General features: G+C 39.1%; 1 protein-coding gene across 2 annotated transcripts in view; it reads right to left on the minus strand.

The window, feature by feature from the left end:
• Positions 1 to 20,244, minus strand: part of hip1 (huntingtin interacting protein 1) — a 35,316-nt gene that overhangs the window by 14,629 nt on the left and 443 nt on the right. The window contains exons 1-11 of one of the 2 annotated variants that reach the window (XM_057351218.1): positions 14,159 to 14,542; positions 6,331 to 6,394; positions 5,148 to 5,290; positions 4,978 to 5,034; positions 4,093 to 4,173; positions 3,630 to 3,706; positions 3,363 to 3,424; positions 1,600 to 1,740; positions 826 to 883; positions 629 to 704; positions 341 to 484 (exon numbers count right to left, since the gene is read on the minus strand). In XM_057351218.1, the coding sequence (XP_057207201.1) occupies positions 341 to 484; positions 629 to 704; positions 826 to 883; positions 1,600 to 1,740; positions 3,363 to 3,424; positions 3,630 to 3,706; positions 4,093 to 4,173; positions 4,978 to 5,034; positions 5,148 to 5,290; positions 6,331 to 6,394; positions 14,159 to 14,176 (921 nt within the window). In that variant the 5' untranslated portion in view covers positions 14,177 to 14,542. Of the gene's footprint in view, positions 1 to 340; positions 485 to 628; positions 705 to 825; positions 884 to 1,599; positions 1,741 to 3,362; positions 3,425 to 3,629; positions 3,707 to 4,092; positions 4,174 to 4,977; positions 5,035 to 5,147; positions 5,291 to 6,330; positions 6,395 to 14,158; positions 14,543 to 20,244 lie in introns of those variants that run through there. The other variant, XM_057351217.1, reaches the window with a different exon arrangement.

The following is a 20,244-nucleotide window of genomic DNA, read 5'->3' on the forward strand; positions in this document are numbered from 1 at the left end:
GTTTTAGCCGTGTCATATTACCCCTTTAACTAAACAACATATGTTATTGAAATGTTGTTAATGCTTTAAAATAAAAACTTCTTTGAATTTTAGTTTCATTTTGTAAAATTTTGTTCAAAATATTGCGACCGTGACCCCATTATTGTTACACCCCTGCAACCAGCAATGAGTGAATGAATTACTCTTAAATAGCCACAAAATGAAAGCCCAGAATTATATAAACAATATCAGTCAATTAACATTCAGTATGAACTGGCAGAGATTAAATAAGCAAACACTAAAAAAATCTTTAAATAAAAAATGAAACACTAATATTATAACCAATGTCACTGTGTGGTACCGGTAAGGTTGGGATGTCTGTGTCCACCAGATCTTCAGTCTCCACCACATGTTCACTCTCAGGAGACGAGGCCTCGGCTGGAATCACCACTACTGGGCTGATGTGCTCAGAGAGGGCAGACGCCCGCAGGAAGTTTGGAGGATTCTGATGAGAAAAGTCAAGAATAATGTTGAATACATAGAAAAAAGGTTCAGTAGGAACCTACTGTACAAGTATGCAAAAACGTTACAAAGTCTTTCCACTAGACTCGAGTTAGGCAGCAGTCTGTTTGGTATGCAGGAGTCTCACCTCAGGAAGTTGTGGGATCTGAATCAGCCTCTTGAAATACTGCAGGTTACTGGAGCGATAGAACAGACTCTTCAGTCTAAAGAGAGAGAGAGAAAAAGTGAAAAAATGACAAAAGAAAGAGTATCACTCAGCACAGCATGAACTGGTGCGAGTCACACCATCTGTTCTCACAGAGTGACGGTGAATATTGAACTGACTTTTTAAACTGTTCCTGGAAACGGTCTCTGTGACCCTGAAGAGTATCTGCAGGCAGACCTGAAGGACATGAGAGAACATTCATGATCATGTGAAAAAGAAAATGCTGTCTGCTAAGCCCCACTATCAGCTCTATTGTGATACCAATCAATACTTCAATAAACATCAAGTGAGAGTGCAATAAGGTATAGTTCACCCCCCAAAAATGACTGTGGAACACAAAAGAATATATTTTGAGAAATGTCCATACAATGGAAGTCAATGGGGTCTTGTTGGTTAGCAATGTTCTTCAAAAAAATTACACTATACAGATTTGGAATGACGTAATGGAGTAGTACTTTCATGTTTGGGTGAACTATCCCTTTAAATATACATTGTTGTCCGTTTATTTGTAAATGAGAACTATATACACTATTTTAGCATTTTGAAGAGAAAATATATATTTTTTGTGTCACTACAATAAGAGACTCGACAATATTTCATCACTTTTTTTGTCAAATTCCTTGAATTCAAATTCAATTTTATTTATATAGTCCAATGTACATTGTTGCGAAGTAGCTTAACTGAAAACATTTCACACAAAATCTTGATTCAGAAAAAGAGAAATTATGTGTCAATAACAATACAAGAGTTTCATTTAGCCATATAAAACCAAATTCAGATCTAAATTAGACTAGATCAAATATTTGGCCAAAATATGATGGATGTCAACCTTGTCAAAGGTTTCACGTTACCGCTTTGTGTGTGTGTGTCTCAGAGTTGTGTTTGTGACTCACAGGAATGGAGTTTGAAGAGCAGTTTGACAGTATAGTCGTACAGATGACTGCTGTCCAGAATGACCTGGATCAGAGGAGCCAGACGACACTGACCCGCCGCCGTCACGGACACAGAACGAGACATATCCAATGAGCTGAACACTGACAACAACAAAAAAACCATCCCATATAAAGTATAACACGGACAGGAGATCAAACCGTTTAACAGAAACCTTATCTTTCCTTTACTCTATAACAGACACATACTGTATATGTTTAATTCACCATATTTTAGAGGACCTCTTGTTATAAATAATTGAAATAAGGTGCACCACAGATCACACTTGAGCCTCCTATCTTAAACATGGCCTTTAAAAAAATTTCAAATGATAAATAAAAATATATAATATTCTTTTTTATATTTTATGAATCCCTCATTCACTTCATTCCTTTCGCCATGCACTTTTTGTGTATCCAACCCATCCTCCCTCATTTTCATTCATCTCCATACATCAGTCCCTCAGGCCGCCCGCCCGCCCCCCTCCGCGCTCACTGATGCAGACTCCTATGAGACTCAGTCTTCTCAGCACACAGAGGTGTGGTTTCCTGTAGCAGAGAGCTGCGCTTCAGCCAACAACACTCATTAACATCTCCCTAATGCTTCCAGCACAGGCATACTGAGATCGAGCAGTGTTCTGGTAGATTTCGACAGCTTTTGAGTCTTATGGATAGGCACGATCAGGACGATTTTCCCTTATTAGCGTAGTCACACACTTATGGTACGGGCACATTCAGCTCTCCCTTACTGCTGAGCGGAGAAGCTTATGAACACAAAGTCACCGTGTGATGTCATCTGGCCAAAACTAAGACGCTTTTGAATTTGTTTCAGTGCAAACTTTGTATTGGCTGTTAAATACATTTGAGCTGCCATTGGTCTAAGGGCGTTTTCACACCTGTGGATCGATTGCTTTGTTCCGAAACCGGGGGTTAAATCGCTACAATGTTGCAATTTATTTTAGCTCGGTTCGCATTCACAAGGCAATATTTCCAAACGGACCAAACTTTGTTAATACAAGTCACTTGCGAGTGGTCAGAGTGCATCTGTTTATTTTCCGGGATTCCGCTCGAAGATGTCATCCGTCAGGATGGACAGACAGCAGCTACGCGGCATTATTGTGGCTTGTTTGGTAACTTCTGTTATATTACTTCAAGTCCATTTGTTTTAAGCGCTCGCTAAACACTTTATAAATTTCTGTGTTTTTGTGTGTTCTGGAGAGCTGTTCGGCAATGTGTTCGTCTGACCAAATTTCAATTAAACATTTCACTTCTTCTCTGCTCAAAGTGAGCCCACGGTACATTTTGGGAGCCATTAGCAAACAATCTGCGTCAAGCAACTTTACGTAATTACCCATCATACATTGTGATACAGCCTGGTTCGTTGGTCTGTTGGGTCGGATGGCTTTCACACGTCTAGCGAACCGCTCCAGAGTTCGTTTGCAATCGGGCCGAGACCACCTTGTTCAGGTGGTCTCGGAGTGATTGTTTTGGGGCGGATCCTAGCGCGATTGCCGTGTTCACATATGCCCAAACGAACTAAACCAAGAGAGAAAACACACCAGGTTCCGAAACAAACCCATAAACGTCCTAAGACAATGACATAATAGATGAGTGTGGCCAGGGGTCCCACCTACTTTTAAACAAACACTTATGAGCATTTCACACAGGGTCCAAACAGTCTTTCTTCACTTGGTCTATACACCAGGGTTCCCCCATCAGAAACTTACCACCAAGAAAGAGATTCAGCTCACACTCCAGATAATCAAACATCTCCACCGTCAGCTGGAAGCTGGAAGTGTTGTGAAGAGATAAAACACAATTCACTTTCTTTTCATAGACACGAAAAGCAAGATTTGTTGCACAAGATTTGTTGCTAAATTCAATAAAAAAGACCAAAACTCAATTCCACCTCAGAATAAATTCAACTTTTATGGCGTTTGCTCACAATCAGGACTGAGAACACGAGACCGTTTGAGAAACACAGCAATACTCACAAATTATTGACGTCGTTCTCGCCTGCCTCTTCAAGCTGTCTGTTTGACATCTGAAGGTTGCCAGGGAAACGAGGATTCTGGGAAAGCAGGTGTAGGGAAACATTAGATCTGTGGGAGTCTAACTGACTCTCAGTACAGTCTCCATAAACACCAACACAATCTGCTTTGATGTTAATGTATTTCACATTGAAACAGGAAGTTGGAGCAAGACGGATGGGCTTTTTTGCTACTAGTAGTCGCTGATGGTGGAATTAAGGAGACAGGACATGCTAATTCTAGGAAACGTATATCATTATGCAAAAAGTCCCTGAGCACAAGATATTTTGTGATATGCACATTTGTGATATTTTCAAAACATTGTGCACCCCCATTTAGAACATTAAAGGAGAGATCAAAAGCAGATCAGAGGATAACAGTTTCATGAAATGTTGTGCGGTTCTTCTTCAAGGCTTATGTCACTCACTTTGATGTGAAACTCCATTTTGGTGATGAGCAGTTTGAGGTAGATGCTGCACAGCTTCCCGTAGCCTTCGCTCAAATGACCCTGCCAGGGGAGAGAGGAGTGGACCGATCACATTAAAAGTAAATGATGTGGGAGCCCTTCTAAACCAGCGAAAGAACTAATGAGACCTCGACACATTCTCAGTTCATCAGCTTCACCATAAAGCGTGAGTCATTAAGGGCAGATTAAGGTCAGGTTTGGTGTATGTGAACATGTTTGTGTGTACACAAAACACGACCAGCTGCAAATGAGCTCATTCTTCCACTTCCTGTTCTCTTCACCACTCATTGTGACATCACGACGGGAAGAGAACTCAATTGTTTGCAGGAAGCGAGCCTTTAGTGTATCATCAGCCAATGCAACTACAGGGCTTTTCAGTACATAAATGTTGCAGCTCAGCATGTTTCATCTGACCCTTCCTGTTGACTTGTGAAACATTCTTGGGCAAAGTATAATAATTGCTAACACTGCTGTGAAATATGTTAAAGTTGACTTGTTGACCTGGACACGTCACACAATATAAAAGATTAGTGACTGGTACTCGTAACAAGCCGAGCTCTGTATGCCCCCCTCCAGAGTGCCAAACGCTCACACGTCACTGTTAGCTAATTACACATCATCTCCCTGCTGAAGATCTGAGTCATGAATGTCAACGTATTCAGATGTCAGTCAGCAGTAATGAAAATTGGCTCGCTGACTGACACGCTGACAGTTTCCACAATGAAATGCAAACTCAAGGGAGCTCAACAAGGCCAAATTCTATAAGACTGAGTTATATAGAGCGAGCCTACGTTTCAGTGTGAAACCGTTCGAACCGGCTGCTGTGAAATGTGTAGATGCGCTTACCCACATCCTGCTCATGTCGGTAAGGTCGGACTTGTGCCGCATGGAGTCTTTAATGACCTGAGGAGAGAAAGAAAGAGAGGTTGAGATGACATCCCACATGGAATGCTTAATATTGTTTTCATTATAGGGAAATATTTAAGGGGCATTGGAGAAATTGTTGGTGTACTCACACTTGGATGGCCGTCTCTCAGCAGCTTGTGGAAGACATGGCAAAATTTCCAGCAGAGCACTGCATTGCTGGAGAGGGGTAAGCGGTTGACGGCAAGCCAGAAGGTGTGAGCCCCCTTCTCATGATGCGTGCCCAATATACAAGGTGAAAACTGCAGTCAAGGAAAAAACTGGGAGGCACAGCTGCGAACTTAGCATCCATCGAAACTGACTGAAGTCTTGAATCAGTTTTGTGAATATATCACTTACTAGATCAAATTGAATACAACACATTCCCAGAATACAATTCAACAAGGTTGGTGAAAATATTCATGAACCACATCTTGGCCGTGTGATAAGAAACCTCTACATTGTTGGGCCATTTTATCCCAGGCCCAATGAATTATGGTGGTTGTCGTGTTGGGGAGCCTCATGGACCAGTGTTGAGAACCCAACCCTTTGCACTGCTAACATTGCAATATTCCAGATTTCATAGATGTGTAACATATTGTGCAATCAATGCAGGGTGTAAAGCCAAGCAAGGGTCAAATTTGACTGAAATTTACCTGTAAAAGGCATAGTTTACCCAAAAATAAACATTGTGTCATCATTTATTCATTTCTGTCATTTCAAACCTGTTTTTTTTTTCTGTGCGTCACAAAAAAAATATTTTGAGAAATGTCTGTGTTTTGTATCCATACAATGGAAGTGAATAGGGGTCAATGTTGTTTGGTTACCAACCTTCTTCGAAAATATCTTCTTTTGTGTTCTGCAGAAGAAAAAATACATACAGATATGACATGAGGGTGAGTAAATAACAAAAGATTTCTCTTTTTTGGGTGAACCATCCCTTTAAATATAGATTAACGCTTATATAATGAGTCATAATTCATTGCCATTGTACTGTATCCACCCATCCGGATAGTCATTAAATGATCTTATGTTCCAAAGTAGAAAACATTTTGAGCGATATGAAAGTAACTGAATGATGACCACAATTTTAGTTTTGGGTGAACTATTCCTTTAATAGGTCTGACTAATATCTGTGTGGTCAATTTAACAATATACAGAACACAAATTTGTGTTACGTTGCTGTGCTGTGTCATTGTGGTTAATCCACCAGCACATTTAGAGACCAAATCTACCAAACAATCCGAACTCTACAACAACCACATTCCATTTTCAGGCTAACAACTGAAAGGATATTTCTAGCATGCTTTTCTTTGACAGCAACCTCCTGTGTGTTGATTGCTTTGTTGATGCTCACTGCCTGTGGAGGAGAAAGACAGAAGAAATTGAAACATGCCCTTCATTCAGCTCTTCTAGACAAGTTAAAGCTTAGGACCCAGCTCATGGCAGAAGAGCCTTCCTGTGCTCGGAGTGAAACAGTGAGTGTGTGTTTCAGTGGAGGCCTATTGAGCAACTCTAACCACTGCTGTGTAACAACCGCTGAATACAAATGAAGTTCAGCTCAGGCACTGCTCGACAGGCAGCATTACCTAAACGACACTTTCAGACACAGAACCCTGCTCCTTGAGCTCCTAATAGTTTATGATCTATTTGTCGACGCTCATGACATTGGGAGCCCAGACACGACGCAAATCCGAGCAAGATATCGAACAGTTATATTGTCCGAGCAAGATATCGATATTGTTTTGTGTTTGCAGTCTCATCTCTCTCTCGTTCCTGTTCAGTCGTAAATGCCAAATTGACATCAATTCTAGGGAGGACAATTTGGTACCTGGAAAACGTAAACAGCTCTTGTTTAAACATGCATCACATATTTAGCACGGTCAGCTGAACAAAATGAACTCTAATCGGACCCTTCGGCATGAAAAATGGTTGTGTGAGCCTATTTAAGGCGTGGCAGGACAGTTACGTTTCTCAGTGTTACTTCCTCAAAACATCTTAAGCTGTTTTGGACTTAGGGCTGTGCAATTAATCGAAAATTAATCGTAATCGTCAATTTTGGCCTTCAACAATTACAAAAACAAAATAATCAAGGTAAAACGATTATTGTGCCGCATTCCATTTTGCAAGGATCCTCTCTTTTCTTGTGGTATAAATCCACAGCGCACCCCCTTCCTTTACAGTGGTTCAGCTGTGCTATTTCTTTACATTTATTTTCAGTTGAATTCACAGTTTAAAAGCAAAATTATTTATTTTCTATGTTGTTTTAAAAGTTAATGAGTAACCGTGTTAAATAATCGGGATCTCAATATTGGCCAAAATAATCGTGATTATGTTTTTTGTCATAATCGAGCAGCCCTATTTGGACTTCTAGAAAGTGAGAGAAAGCAGCATCAATTTTATCCTTTATAAAGATACAATCCCAGAATCAAATTCGACATGGTTGGTGAAAACATTCATATATCTTGACGATGTGAGAAACCTCTACATAGCTGAGACAATAATTTAATTCCTGGCCCAATCAATTTTGGTGGCTGTCACTTTGGGGAGCCTCATGGACCAGTGTTAAGAACCCAACAGCCTGTACACTGCTAACATTCCAGATTTCATAGACCAACCAAACAACATGCTAATAATAGCTCTTATCCTTGTTTCTTCCATGTGAGTAGTCTAAATATCACCACAATCTCTTTCCAAGAACCAATGATGTATTCAGAACACATAACATATGTCCAAGATGGCGCCGAGTATGGCTGCTGGGTCGTGAGCTCCGAACCAACTTTGTCGTTTTTTCGACTTTCGACGTCGACTTTTCTTATGCTATTTATATTGGATCTTTGTTACTTGTAATCTACAATTCTGTTTCATATCGGTCATACTGCCATGTTGGTCGGAACAGAACTGCACCCAAGTTTTTCACCTACTGTTGCACTTGTGCATATGGTTGAGTGACAATAAAGGGATTTGATTTTATTACAATGCTCAATGAGCCATGAAGTCAGTAGGAAAGGCGAATAGTAGAAATTATGTAGTAATATTATGTATTTATATACATTTCCAATAGGGAACAGGAAATGAAGATGTTTAAATCTATTAGAGTAGATAAACAGCTAAATTGTCCAGCAAAACAATTAAGCCCCATTGTTAGCATGAGCAGAGATATGACAACGCTGAGACTTTGTCATCCACGTGAATGCATTGTGCCAGCTGTCCAGGTTTTTTGGCACTGGCTGCTGAATTTGGTGGCTCTCTCAAGAGCACGGATGGCTGATGACATCAAGCGATACTCACGTAGTAAAGTAGGAAGAGAAATAAAGTGAGAGCCAATGAAAGGGAGTGTATGAGTAGTTGGTGGTAGGGATGTTGCGGTGATGAAATTTTCCCACCAGATAATCGACGTGTAAAAACACCGGTTGTACCAGTGACACCGGGGGTTAGGGGTTTGCTGTGGGGTTGTCGAAGATGCGGCCGTGCGCATGACGCATTTTACTTTTAGTTTTAAAATAGTGGCAATTCGGGAACGGAATTAATGGTGGGTTCAATATCTTTCTTAATAAACACACTCAAAACTAAAAAAAAAGTACAATGACATTTGCTTGTATTAAACACAGACCTTACAAAACGAATAATCACAGCACACACAAAGCAAAAAATAAATAAGAAATGAAAATAAAAAACATTTACGTTAGATAAGTTGCCTATATAACAAAACGAGTAATCATGGCACACATTGTGCAACAAATAAATAAATTAGAAAGGATAAGAAAGGACTACGAAACGAAAAACGTTTATGTTAAATAAATAAATAAGAAAGGAATACGAAACAAAAAACATTAATGTTTGGCAAAGCACCGGCTTTTGAAAATTAGAACAAAATTAAAATTAAAATTAAAACTTTAAACCGGCTCTTGATGACAGTGCTTACATATTCTATTATGTTCTTTGCCAGAATGCCATCGTCTTGTCAGTCAGCACTTCGCTCTACTCAGATGATGAATAAAATCCGACTTGTTTTGCTTACGCTGAATGCAGCAGCCGCGTTCAGATGTGCCGTCTGGTCTTTGACTAAAATAAGTGATTTATTACTATAAAAATGAAAAATGACTGTGGGGGTCGGTGCCGCGGTGGACAAGTGATGTAATCGGTAGGCGGGTGGACATTGTGTATCACCGGTGACACCAACTATTGCAACAAGCCTAGTTGGTGGAGTGCTCAATCATCTCCACATATGAAAATACATCTGGGTCACACATCGCAGTCTCGCATAGCTGAAAAACAAATTTGATTTCATCTTCAAAAGCGCTCAGAAATCAGTCTACTACATTTTTTAAATGTGACAATTCAGGCAGACTGATTTAAAAACAACCCTCTGTTCTTATTCCTGGAAATAGCATGTTTCAGATTAGAGTTTGCCAGATTGAGAAAGAACCTTCCAGTTTTGTGGGCAGCATATGCATGCGCATGCCTTACTGTGGAGACAATTTTTCATCCCAAAAGTTACAAAAATTGGAAAACACTTTTATATTGTAGTATTAGGATTTATGTTTTGTGTTTATTTGTCATGAAATACAAAAAAACAAAAACATTTTTCTTCCCTGTTTCCTGCTATCATAACACAGTTAGAACAGAATTCTGAATGTATTACATTATTGTATTACAATAATGAAAATAATCCAGTCAAGACACAATGTGATTTGTATTCAAATCTGCATAATTTATCACACACAAAAAAAACATTTTGACATTTGAAGACTTGCTGACTAAACTGTCATGGAAACAACAGAAAAAAAACGTAATTATGTTAATCTTATTTTTTCTAATATTTTTCTCCATGTATTTGAATATTTCCAGCCTCACAAAAACCCTCCAAAGGCTAAATGAGTTTGTGTCACAAAAGACATCATCGGCACAGTCATCCCACGTACTACAGATTCCCAACCACACAGCAACAACATTTCCAGCTATTTTATACAAAGAAAGCTCTTAAACAGCCCATTATGTCACGAGTAGTTTATCGAAGCTCTCGCCCACTAATCCCGTCAATCCATTAGATGCTTAATACGCCCTTTTCACAATGACGTCACTTAACTTCCGCCTTTTTGCAAAGCAGTGTATCATAACATCCGTCTTGCAACAAACAAGAAGAAGAAGAAGAAGAAGAAGAAGAAGAAGAACTTCCGTTTTGCCGTCGCGCTGGAATTTAACAACAGTGAGAAAAAAAACTGACAGAACACGTATTCAAGTACTTATCCTAGCACCTTCGCTAACACAAAAAGAAAACAAAACACTTACCTTCATAATCAAACAGGTACTGTTCAACGAAGAATTTGTATCCTTTCTCTAGCTTTGATCTTGTCGTTAGCGAAAATTTGTCTGCAAGACGTTGTACATCATCTAGACGTATTTGTGGCAGATGTGCAAGCCACTTGGTAAACTTCATTCTGAGGCGCTAGCGGAAGTAACTTCTTCTTCTTGAGTTTTACTGACGGTTGGCAAATCAGCTTATAGGTGCATTACCGCCACCTTATGAACTGGAGTGCTAGCGGAAGTAATGATACACTGCTTCGCGGCAGAACGGAAGATGCGTGACGTCATGTGAAAAGGGCGTATTACCACAAGACTGGATGTTTCTGTATCAAGCTGACACAAGTTGTTAAACAAAACATATGTGAATGATGATCTGCAAACATCTGTGTCGGTAGCTATTCTGACAGTCCTTATGTACTGTACATAACTGCCAAATGCACAACATCAATCAGATCGATGGCATCGCAGACAGCACTAATGGTCTACGGGGATATTAAGGCCGGCTGTCCTAATATGACCTCATCTGCCTGGAGAGAAGAGTGTAAGGAAATGGCTTTCTTCTTATCGAGGTTTATGCTTTAACCCATGCTGAGCCATGAGCATGGAGGATTAGATGTTATGATGAACAATTAGTGAGGCTTGCTTTCAACAAACTGGAGGACTGAATGACACCTCAAATTGTGCGGGTTGTTACAGACACACGTGGTATTACCTTCCTGACAAATTGAGTAAAAACTGTCTTTTCATATAATAACTTTGCTTGTCATTGGCAATGTACTCAGTTTCTCTTGCTGGGGGATGGGACGGTCACCATCACTAAATTGGTCCATAAGGTCTCTTGTCCCAAGCTTAGATTTACAGTTTAAAAGCCCAGGGGTATTCTGAAGCCTCTTCTAGCTCTTCCTGACTTGTTTCACCCACTCTTTAGCATTTCCTGTTGGCTGCAGAATGCCCGGCTCTACCCACGCTTCTCCAGAGGGCATCGCGGCCAACCCAAACAACTTTCTTACATCCAGCATCCCATTTTAGGTAATCTTGATAGTTCTGGGGAAAAGCTGCCACTCCAAAATTGTCTGAACATGTGCTTTCAGACGCATTTCTAACAGTGAGCAATGAATGAGGTATCGGCCTGTGGCTTCTCGTTTAGCTTATTCTGTGGTGTGGGTGTAAAGTTGAAAGAACTAAAAATACATCTGCACTTCCCTGAAGTGGCCCTCTATTTAAATCACACTAGGCCTGAACTCTAATACCAACACCCATAAAAAACAGCACTACACAAACTTCTCCTTTCTTGGCCTTTTGATTGAGAGGGGGTGCAATTATCCATTAGCGTTGTGTTTTTTTCAGCTAAGCACGGTCTCAGCTACCACTCCACCCATTTTAAAGGTCATCTCACTGAAAGGCAACTGTGTACTGCCTTACGAAATTATTTTTTCTTCCCTTTCAAGATAATGTTCTAATTTGTTCATTCGTGACTCAAACTTCCCCTCACAGGGAACACTCAGTCAACACCTAGTTAAGACTTTGGAAGGAAAAGTCACAATGGACATAAAGAGCTCTATTCAGGTGCTGTTGCAAATTTTGCTCATTTGTAAACAAGTAGTGGATACATGTTTAAAGGAGATGCTTCAAAAATACTTTAGCAAAAACAAGATTTTATATTATTTACAGTCTTTCTGACCTCAAATAAATTGAGTTAAAGGAATTTGTACTTTCTAAATGATGTTTAGCACACAAAAACGTATTCTGAAGCAAATTTATTGTGTGAGAAAACTATTAATATTTGAAGCTTATTTAGCAAAACTGAAACCAAAACACATTTCAAATCAAAATATGGCTGCTAGTCAACATTTTTCATAGGGCTGTTCAACAATTAATCGTATCCAGAATATAAGTTTGTGTTTACATGATGTCTGTGCACGGTGACTGTGCATATTAATTTTGTATTTATAAACTCATACACGTACAGTACATATTTATATATAATTTAAATTACATAAACATTTATTCATTTTTATATTGTTTTCTTAAACGTATACATGTAGCCTACGTTAATGCGTTTATAAATACAAACTGAACATGCACAGAGCACAGACATGTAAACACAAGCTTTTATTCTGGATGTGTGGATGCGGAATACCACTTGCCAATGAGATGAAGATATTCACATACTGCTGGTTACCAAATTGAGAAAAAAAAAATGTCTCGCCTGTTAATGTCCATTAAATTAATCAAGAACATAACGCATCATCTCTGCGATACATAAGAGAAGAGGCGGTCAGGTTTCTAAAGAACCTGATAAGTGTTGCTTCGAGGCCCTTTGGTTAGCAACAGCGACTTGAGTGCTATGACAGGAGCACAATAGAAAGCAAGCATGTGGTGGTGAGTTTTACAAGCATACTAACGCAGATTTCCGAGCCTACAACCCTCTTAGTAAACCCAGAAGGCACTGCTCAAATCCAAAAAGTGCTTCTGCTTCAGTGGAAATTACATCAATTATCGACTTTTCACAAAGCTTTAGCCTCCTAGCTTGCACAAACACACACAGCTCCGGCGGGCATCCCAGGACCCCACTCAAGCAAAGACATGTTTTCATACCATGGTCAAACCGAGTATGACATGAGGGATTTGAGAACAAACAGATATCATTCGCATAATGTTGATAACTGGTGGGGAGTCAAAGCAGAGAGGGGTGCAGCAGTTTAAGTCAAAACAGTGAATCTTGCAGCCAAATAAAACACCCGGTACTGTCTTTGGGCCTGTCTCAGGACCTACACTGGATCCAAAGACTGATACGGTCAAAATTCAACAGTAAAGGCCGCATGTTTTATGAATGCCTGTCAGAACCAAGATGCCCCCGATGTGGGTGAGGGTGGTGGGGTGAGACACATGAGAAGCCCGGCTGATCTTATTGCACCTGCTTTGGAGCTGTACAATAAGACCAAGACTGAAATGAAAAACCTGAAATATTAACGTCACAAAAAAAATCTCTTCCAGTTATGGTACGTTCATCAAAGAATGATTTTGAAAACAGGCTGTGTTTGCAATTCAAACAATTCTGACTGTTTTCACGCACAACTCTACACTGGTGTGAAACAACGATGCGAGCTGACTACCCTTACAGAATTTAACCATGGTTTAAGTTTGTTGGTTATGTCATTTGTAGTTAAACTATACTGATACACATAATATGTATGCAGTCTGCATACTAAACTTTTACTGTAACAAAATATTCCTAAGGATGCATTGCGAGTAAACAGAAGGTTAGCAAACAAATTCAACTATCCAAACAAAGACGAATAGCCAATGCTTTCACAAGCAGACTAAATATCAGTGCCATCCGACAGCAAGGCAACAGCACAGCTTTTACGGTCCCCAAAGCACCTATAAAGTTTGCATTAGTTGCACGATGAAGATATCAATACAGTCGCGTGTTCTTGTTGACTAAACGCTCTGAAATCAGCTGTGCACTTTAAATGCACTACAACACGGTTCGCATGCATTTCCCACCGACAAAGCGTGCTTATATTAGCCCACTCGCCATGAAAAGCCCTCTCATTCTTCGTTGGGAATGTTTTGAGAAATACTTGATGAGCCCAGCAGACGTGAAGCTGGCTAATGCGCTAACTATTTCGCAGCGTTTCTTCACTCGTGTGTGTCATTCTGCATTGCAAATCTGCGGGACATTTACTTCAAAGCAACAATGTAACACGCCATATAATCCTCGATACAAAATAACCCCGCGAACAACCAGCGCGATCCCCTCCCCACCCGCCGATCAACGTTGGCTAACATTCCCATTTCGTCCATCACCTACCATTTTATTTGAATCCATAGTTCAGCGGGGATATGGAAGCGTAGGTGAATCTGTGCCCTGTGTGGAGTTAAAGGCAGGGAAAGGGAGACGAGTCCGCTTAGGGAGGCGGAGGCAGGCGGACGGTCCGTTAACTCAACATGTGTCCCTCTTTCTCATTCTTCCCGTGCCTTGTTCTTTCCCCCTCGTCCTCGCCGCCCAAGCGCCGATTGGCAGATGGCTAGACTTTCATCGTTCGATTACTAGTCGTGTAGAAGGACGGTCTAGAAAAGCATATTCCCAGCCCAGGAAGAGGGGTGGCATTCCCACCCCAGAAGAGTGTGTGCGATTAACGGGTTACTGAAGCTCACTGCTATGAGTTTTATTGCTGTTACTTGTGTTGACTTAAAAGGAAATGTGGAGAGCGTTCAAAAAACACATCCTTCATACTAAATCTCGCATCACCAAAAACCAGAAGTAACCGTGATGTAATAACACACAAGAAGCCATGATGTAATAAAAGCATCCAGCAAAAGGTAAACATCGCGGCAGACATGCAGAATGAATTCATCACTCTTTTCCTAAAGCAAGTTAGTTTCTCGGTAAGGCATACAATATATACAATGGATAATTTATCTCAAATATACAAGATTGACACTTTACAATGACATTTTTTAACCTAGTAAACAGAGAAAATATTTATCATGCATAATGTAAAACTACAAAGCCTAGTGTTTATATCTTTGTTGACATTTTCTCGCATTCAGTCACGTTCGCAAGACGTAATTTGAGCTAATAGCGCCCTCCTCTGGCTGCTTTTAAACTTAGTGTGCAGCGCCATTCAATATTTATTCAATAGGTGCTTGTGTAAAAGAAGAACTGAAATACAGTGAGGTTTAATTAAAGACAGTGTTAGGTTTAAATATAGCCTCGAGGCTACGAGATGTGTCTTCAGTATGACCGTAAATAAATACTCCGAGTTTAGCAAAAACGATGAGCCCCTGGTCTCAAACAAGTTGAAATTCGTCTTGTAAGTGTCAATGTGTTTTAATGCATTGCAAACATTTGTTTTCTGTGTTTTATGGTAAAATTATGATTATTGAAGGCATCAGCCAGAATGGGGTAAAACGTTTAACAAATCAGTTTTATAACAAAGGTGCATTTATTAATATATAGCAGTCATAACATTATTTAGAATTTTTTGGTGTAAAGTTTTTTGTATATATATATATATATAATAATAATAATAATAATATGTTGTTAGAAACAGCTATTATTTTTAAAATGTGGCTATAACAAATGATGGCTGGACAAAACTTGTGTGTAGCTATTTAAGCATAATTCAATGTAAAAAAAACCTCATTTTATTTCTTACGTTACTGTCTGTTGTAAAAACAATTATACAACAGTTTACGTTCAAGGTGCAATTAATAAATAAATAAAAACACACGATCAGTTTAGCTAGACATGATATCAATGTTTTCCACTGAAAATGTCTTAATTGCGCAAAATGTGTCAAAAAGGCTAAATCAGAGCATCTTCTCCAAACAAAGCATGCTCTTTACTGGCATCCACTTCCTGGTACCGTGTGGTAGGCCCATCGGGACGGTTACACTGCTGTGCTTTATTGGTCAAACATACTTAGCCAAGTGTGACACTATGCCGGTTGTGTAGTGACATTGCCACTGAATCACTGAACAGACATCCATGTCTAACTGACCATAAGCCTGAAAATATTTTGAAACACATGAAGGGAAAGCATGCAACACTACTGTATATGACAAATATCTTTATAGCCCATTCTAGATAATGAAAGACATGGCAAAGTTACATACGGCCATTCCGAGCACAAAGTATCAAAGATCACTGTATATGACATCATGTCAAGAGCCATTGACCTTTGCTAATACACATACATCCCCCCATCCAAAAAAAAACAATTAGTTCTAACATTTGTGATGAGCGTTGAGAAGCTTTTTTATAGATTGCACTCACCCAAAGAAGTTTCTTGCCGATAAAATATTTTAGAGCTGAGAATAACTAGAGAAATATTGACTACAGAAATTTCCATGGTTGTGTAATTTGTTATTCATTTATACATTTATTTTCCTGCAACTGGATGCATTGATGGTCTGGTATGTGATCTAAACACACGCTTCATGGCACAGACATCTGGCTGCCAGCCAAACCTGCACAGGACTTTTAATCCACAGCAAGAGAGCCGGGGCCAGAGGCCAGACCCTGCACATTCTGCTGTCTCAGGACTTTTCATAAATGCCCTCCTCCAGTCTATGACACCAAAAAACCTCCCCACTCCAGATTAAAGAGTACAGGAACTAGAGTCAAATCTAACCATAAAAAGTTCATCACGGAAGTAAGTCAAGCTTATAAAGCAGAGTAAAAAGTCAAATACTGATGAGGAGGTTATAGGGAGGCTTGTGTTTGGCTATGTGTTGGTAGGCCCTGGAAAAACACAGGAGCTCCTCCCCAGAATTCCTCAATGGGCGCATAACCAACACAGGAAGGATCACAAACGTAACTGATTTGAAACAATGCACGTTGGGAAAAACTCTATGTGACGCATTTCAGAACAAAAAAAAGAATACTCACTGAGAAGAAAAATGTAAGACGGGGCATGATTATCTAACAGGGATTGAAATTTTGAAAATCGGATATTCCATACGAGACTTCAATCAAACCTGAACGCTAAATATGCATAGAAAAGTATTTCAGCTATTTTTATATTGGCTTTATATGACACTTGACTGATTTGTAGGTTCCTTATCTTGTCATTTCGTCCGTGTTGATTCTGATGCTGGCCGGATGCGCCTTTGCTATAGACTTTGACCACAACAAAGATTCCCTGCTTAGATTTCCTACTCATGAAACCTATGTGAAGTAAATGCTAGTCTTCCATCACCCAGCCACAAGGCAAACCATGCTCATGTCATTACAGAGAACCACACTAGCATCCTCTCATTTAAAACAGGCTGAACTCACACCACAAAAGACTCATTAATCTAAACATAGCGTTCCAAGGGCAGAAAAGAGACAGGATATTATGGGATCAGACTTCCTCTAGGCAAGCTAGCTGATAAGCACTGCTTACAATAGCATTGAGACCTGATCAGTTGTGCTTTTTCAGTGTTAATACGTGTATATTCATGTCTGAAATAAGTTCAGTTTAATGAAACTTTTAGATTTTATAATGAGAAAATCTAATTTAAGAAAATCTAAATTACTTTTATAAGTATTTATAAAATATAATTATAATTAGTTACAATACTAGTATCTTTTTTCATGATGGTTTGAAGTTAGCTGCACTCAGTTACATGATGCCTCTACTGTTATCCCTGCCCAAAACACTCCTTTGTTGTTTGATATCGGTCGCAAAAGCAGTCTTAACAAAATCAGACTTAAACAGCTTCAAACAACTATACATTTTATAATTCACTAATAATAAGGTCTCCTCACTAATCAAATACATTTACTCAGTAACTTTTAATGAAAAAGTTAACATTCCATTAACATTGCTTTATCAGAATGGTCTTACTCTTTCTATACCACGTATGGACTGTACCTAATTCTACCCTTTTCTGTGTTTTTGTTTTGTTTTCTACCTGTAGAGCTGCTTTGAAACAATGCGACATCGTGAAAAGCGCTACATAAATAAAATTGTCTAAAAACGTTTGCTTAAGTCTCCTGAGAAAAAGATCCACAAATCTCTCAGAAGAGATCTCAACAGTGTCACAAGCGGAGTTCTGTAGCCGGTTTTTGTAAGTTCGCATTTAGTTTGAGCATACTCTGAGTTTTTGGGCTCAAGAAGGTGGATTGGTTTTGAGCGGGTTTCGTCGCCATGGTAATTTAGGCTACACGGCTAACCTGCTCCGGAGCAGGTTTTATTCTGGGTTAGAGATCGCAAACCAAAACTGGACCAATCAGCTCTGAGAAATGTGACGTATATCTGAAGCCACTCCCCATGTATCTCTCGCTCCAAATTTTAAAAAGTGATAAGATGATAGAGGGAAAATCTTTTGCTGCCAAGTGTTTATTTATATTGTATATTTATTTACATGTATTGATTATAAATCAAAACTAATTATATATATATAACTATATTCATATAAAAAGCATTTTAAAGTAATGAAGCATACATATCATCATTTGATCTTATTATAAACCTATATAAATCATTTAAATTCAGCTGATTCTGTATTGATATAGTAAGTAGCTGCCTTGTCAAACTTTCACTGTAGCAGTGTTTATTCCTGCCTTGTAAATGTGTTTCAATTTATGACATTTTTTCGTCGTGATCTCCTCATCTTCAACAGAAAAGTGAATTTCGCTGATACTCGCAAGTCAATCAAACTGATGATGCTTTCCATGTTCCATGTGATTGGTTCCGTGTGATTGGCTGTTTGCCGCACGTGTCACACTTTCAGGTGCACGCACCTCACAAACTCTGAATCAAACCTGAGTTGACAAAGAACGTTTATACCAAGTGTTGTGCTACAGCTGAACCTGATCTAAACCAGGTCGGGTTTTGTCAACCCAAAACTTACTCTGCAACTCAGCGTTTGTTCCCCTCGCTTCGTGATACAGGCCACTGGTTTGCAAAGTTTGCAATCAAAAGTCAATATTATTGAAGATGCCTATATATGAACTATATGAAGATTTCTCATTAAATGTACCCAAATCCACTCTTTTGTTTCCATTTATATTTCCCATTTAAGCAATTTTGGGAGAAACACCTCAGACGTTTTTCAAGCCAGCGCAGATTTCACCACATTTTGTTTCAAATAAAAACAACACAGATTTATTCAATTAAAATCTAAAAGCATGAAGCACAAAAACTCATATTTAGAGACCGATCCAGTTACTGGTCCTAAAATGGTTCAAAGGCGCATGCGTCCTGCTAATCCATGTCACTGGCCTAGTTGTAAACAGTAGAATTATGAGCGCTTGAGTCAAACGTGATGCCAAAAATCAAGCGAGTTTACATTGATGCAGTGAAGTCTACATCTAGAAGGAAGGAAAGAATCGGTCAGTTGTGATGTTTTATACAGTATTTGAAACCCAGCAGTGGGGCAGCAGACTGCAGCTTCATTCATGTGACCTACTTTTCTCGATTGCTGTCTCTGGATGGGGAGGGGAGACCCCCAGAGAAGTGAGAAGAGTGCATGAACAATGAGAATGCATTTCTCCATATTTCACAACACACTTTCTCAAGCACTGCATTATTCAAAGCGTAAACACTGTACAACCACTTGCGTAAAATAAAAACCATTGAACTGCTTGTGTGTAAATTAGATGCATTTAAGACGATCTACATTTCTCTCAAATATGTCAATCTATATTACTCTGATGGCTGTATCAGAACCCATGACCATCAAGCCTATTGGATTTACAGTAGCGTCTATAAACCTCTAAAAGCTTTTATACAACTGCTCAGTATATGGACATCAGATTGAAAACACAAAACTCATTCAGAAAGGATCTGTTCATACAACATATTGATGAGGTAGACCTCTCATAATGTCTATTAACATCATATCATGAAAAGTATAACATTGGCACAGCATAACCTGTTATTGGAATGAATTCCACGTATGTGTGCATGTAACTGAATACTTATTGAACTTTGAAAGTTTAACCTAACTGAGAACCAAAGCAGAACTTTGCTCCCAACATAAATGACTAGAAGTTGAATTGACTGACTGATAAAGATGTCTAACAAGTTCATGATCAAAGGTTTACAAATCTGAGGCCACATCTAAAATGCCCTAAATAACAGTTTTTAAATATGATGGCATGGTTTGTCCAGACAAGCATTGGTGAGACGCTTCGTGCAATTGACTTTGACAGACAAACAAACAAGCGCTAAAGAGCCAACTGTGATTTATTTTAATTTTAAATAAGCAGATAACTTACACTTCAAATAACCTCATATTTTTACCACAACAAAACAATACTGATATGTTTTCAAGTGTGCACATTGTCTGATTTACTGTGTCCAGGAAAATAACAACAATTGTGTCTTAGTAACTACTCTATTGATATAACGTTACGCAGTTTGTTTGTTTTAGCTCGCGGTCATCGTTCTGTTGCTG

This window comes from Triplophysa rosa, linkage group LG14 (assembly GCF_024868665.1).
Source record: "Triplophysa rosa linkage group LG14, Trosa_1v2, whole genome shotgun sequence".
In the NCBI taxonomy this organism is placed as follows: Eukaryota; Metazoa; Chordata; class Actinopteri; order Cypriniformes; family Nemacheilidae; genus Triplophysa; species Triplophysa rosa.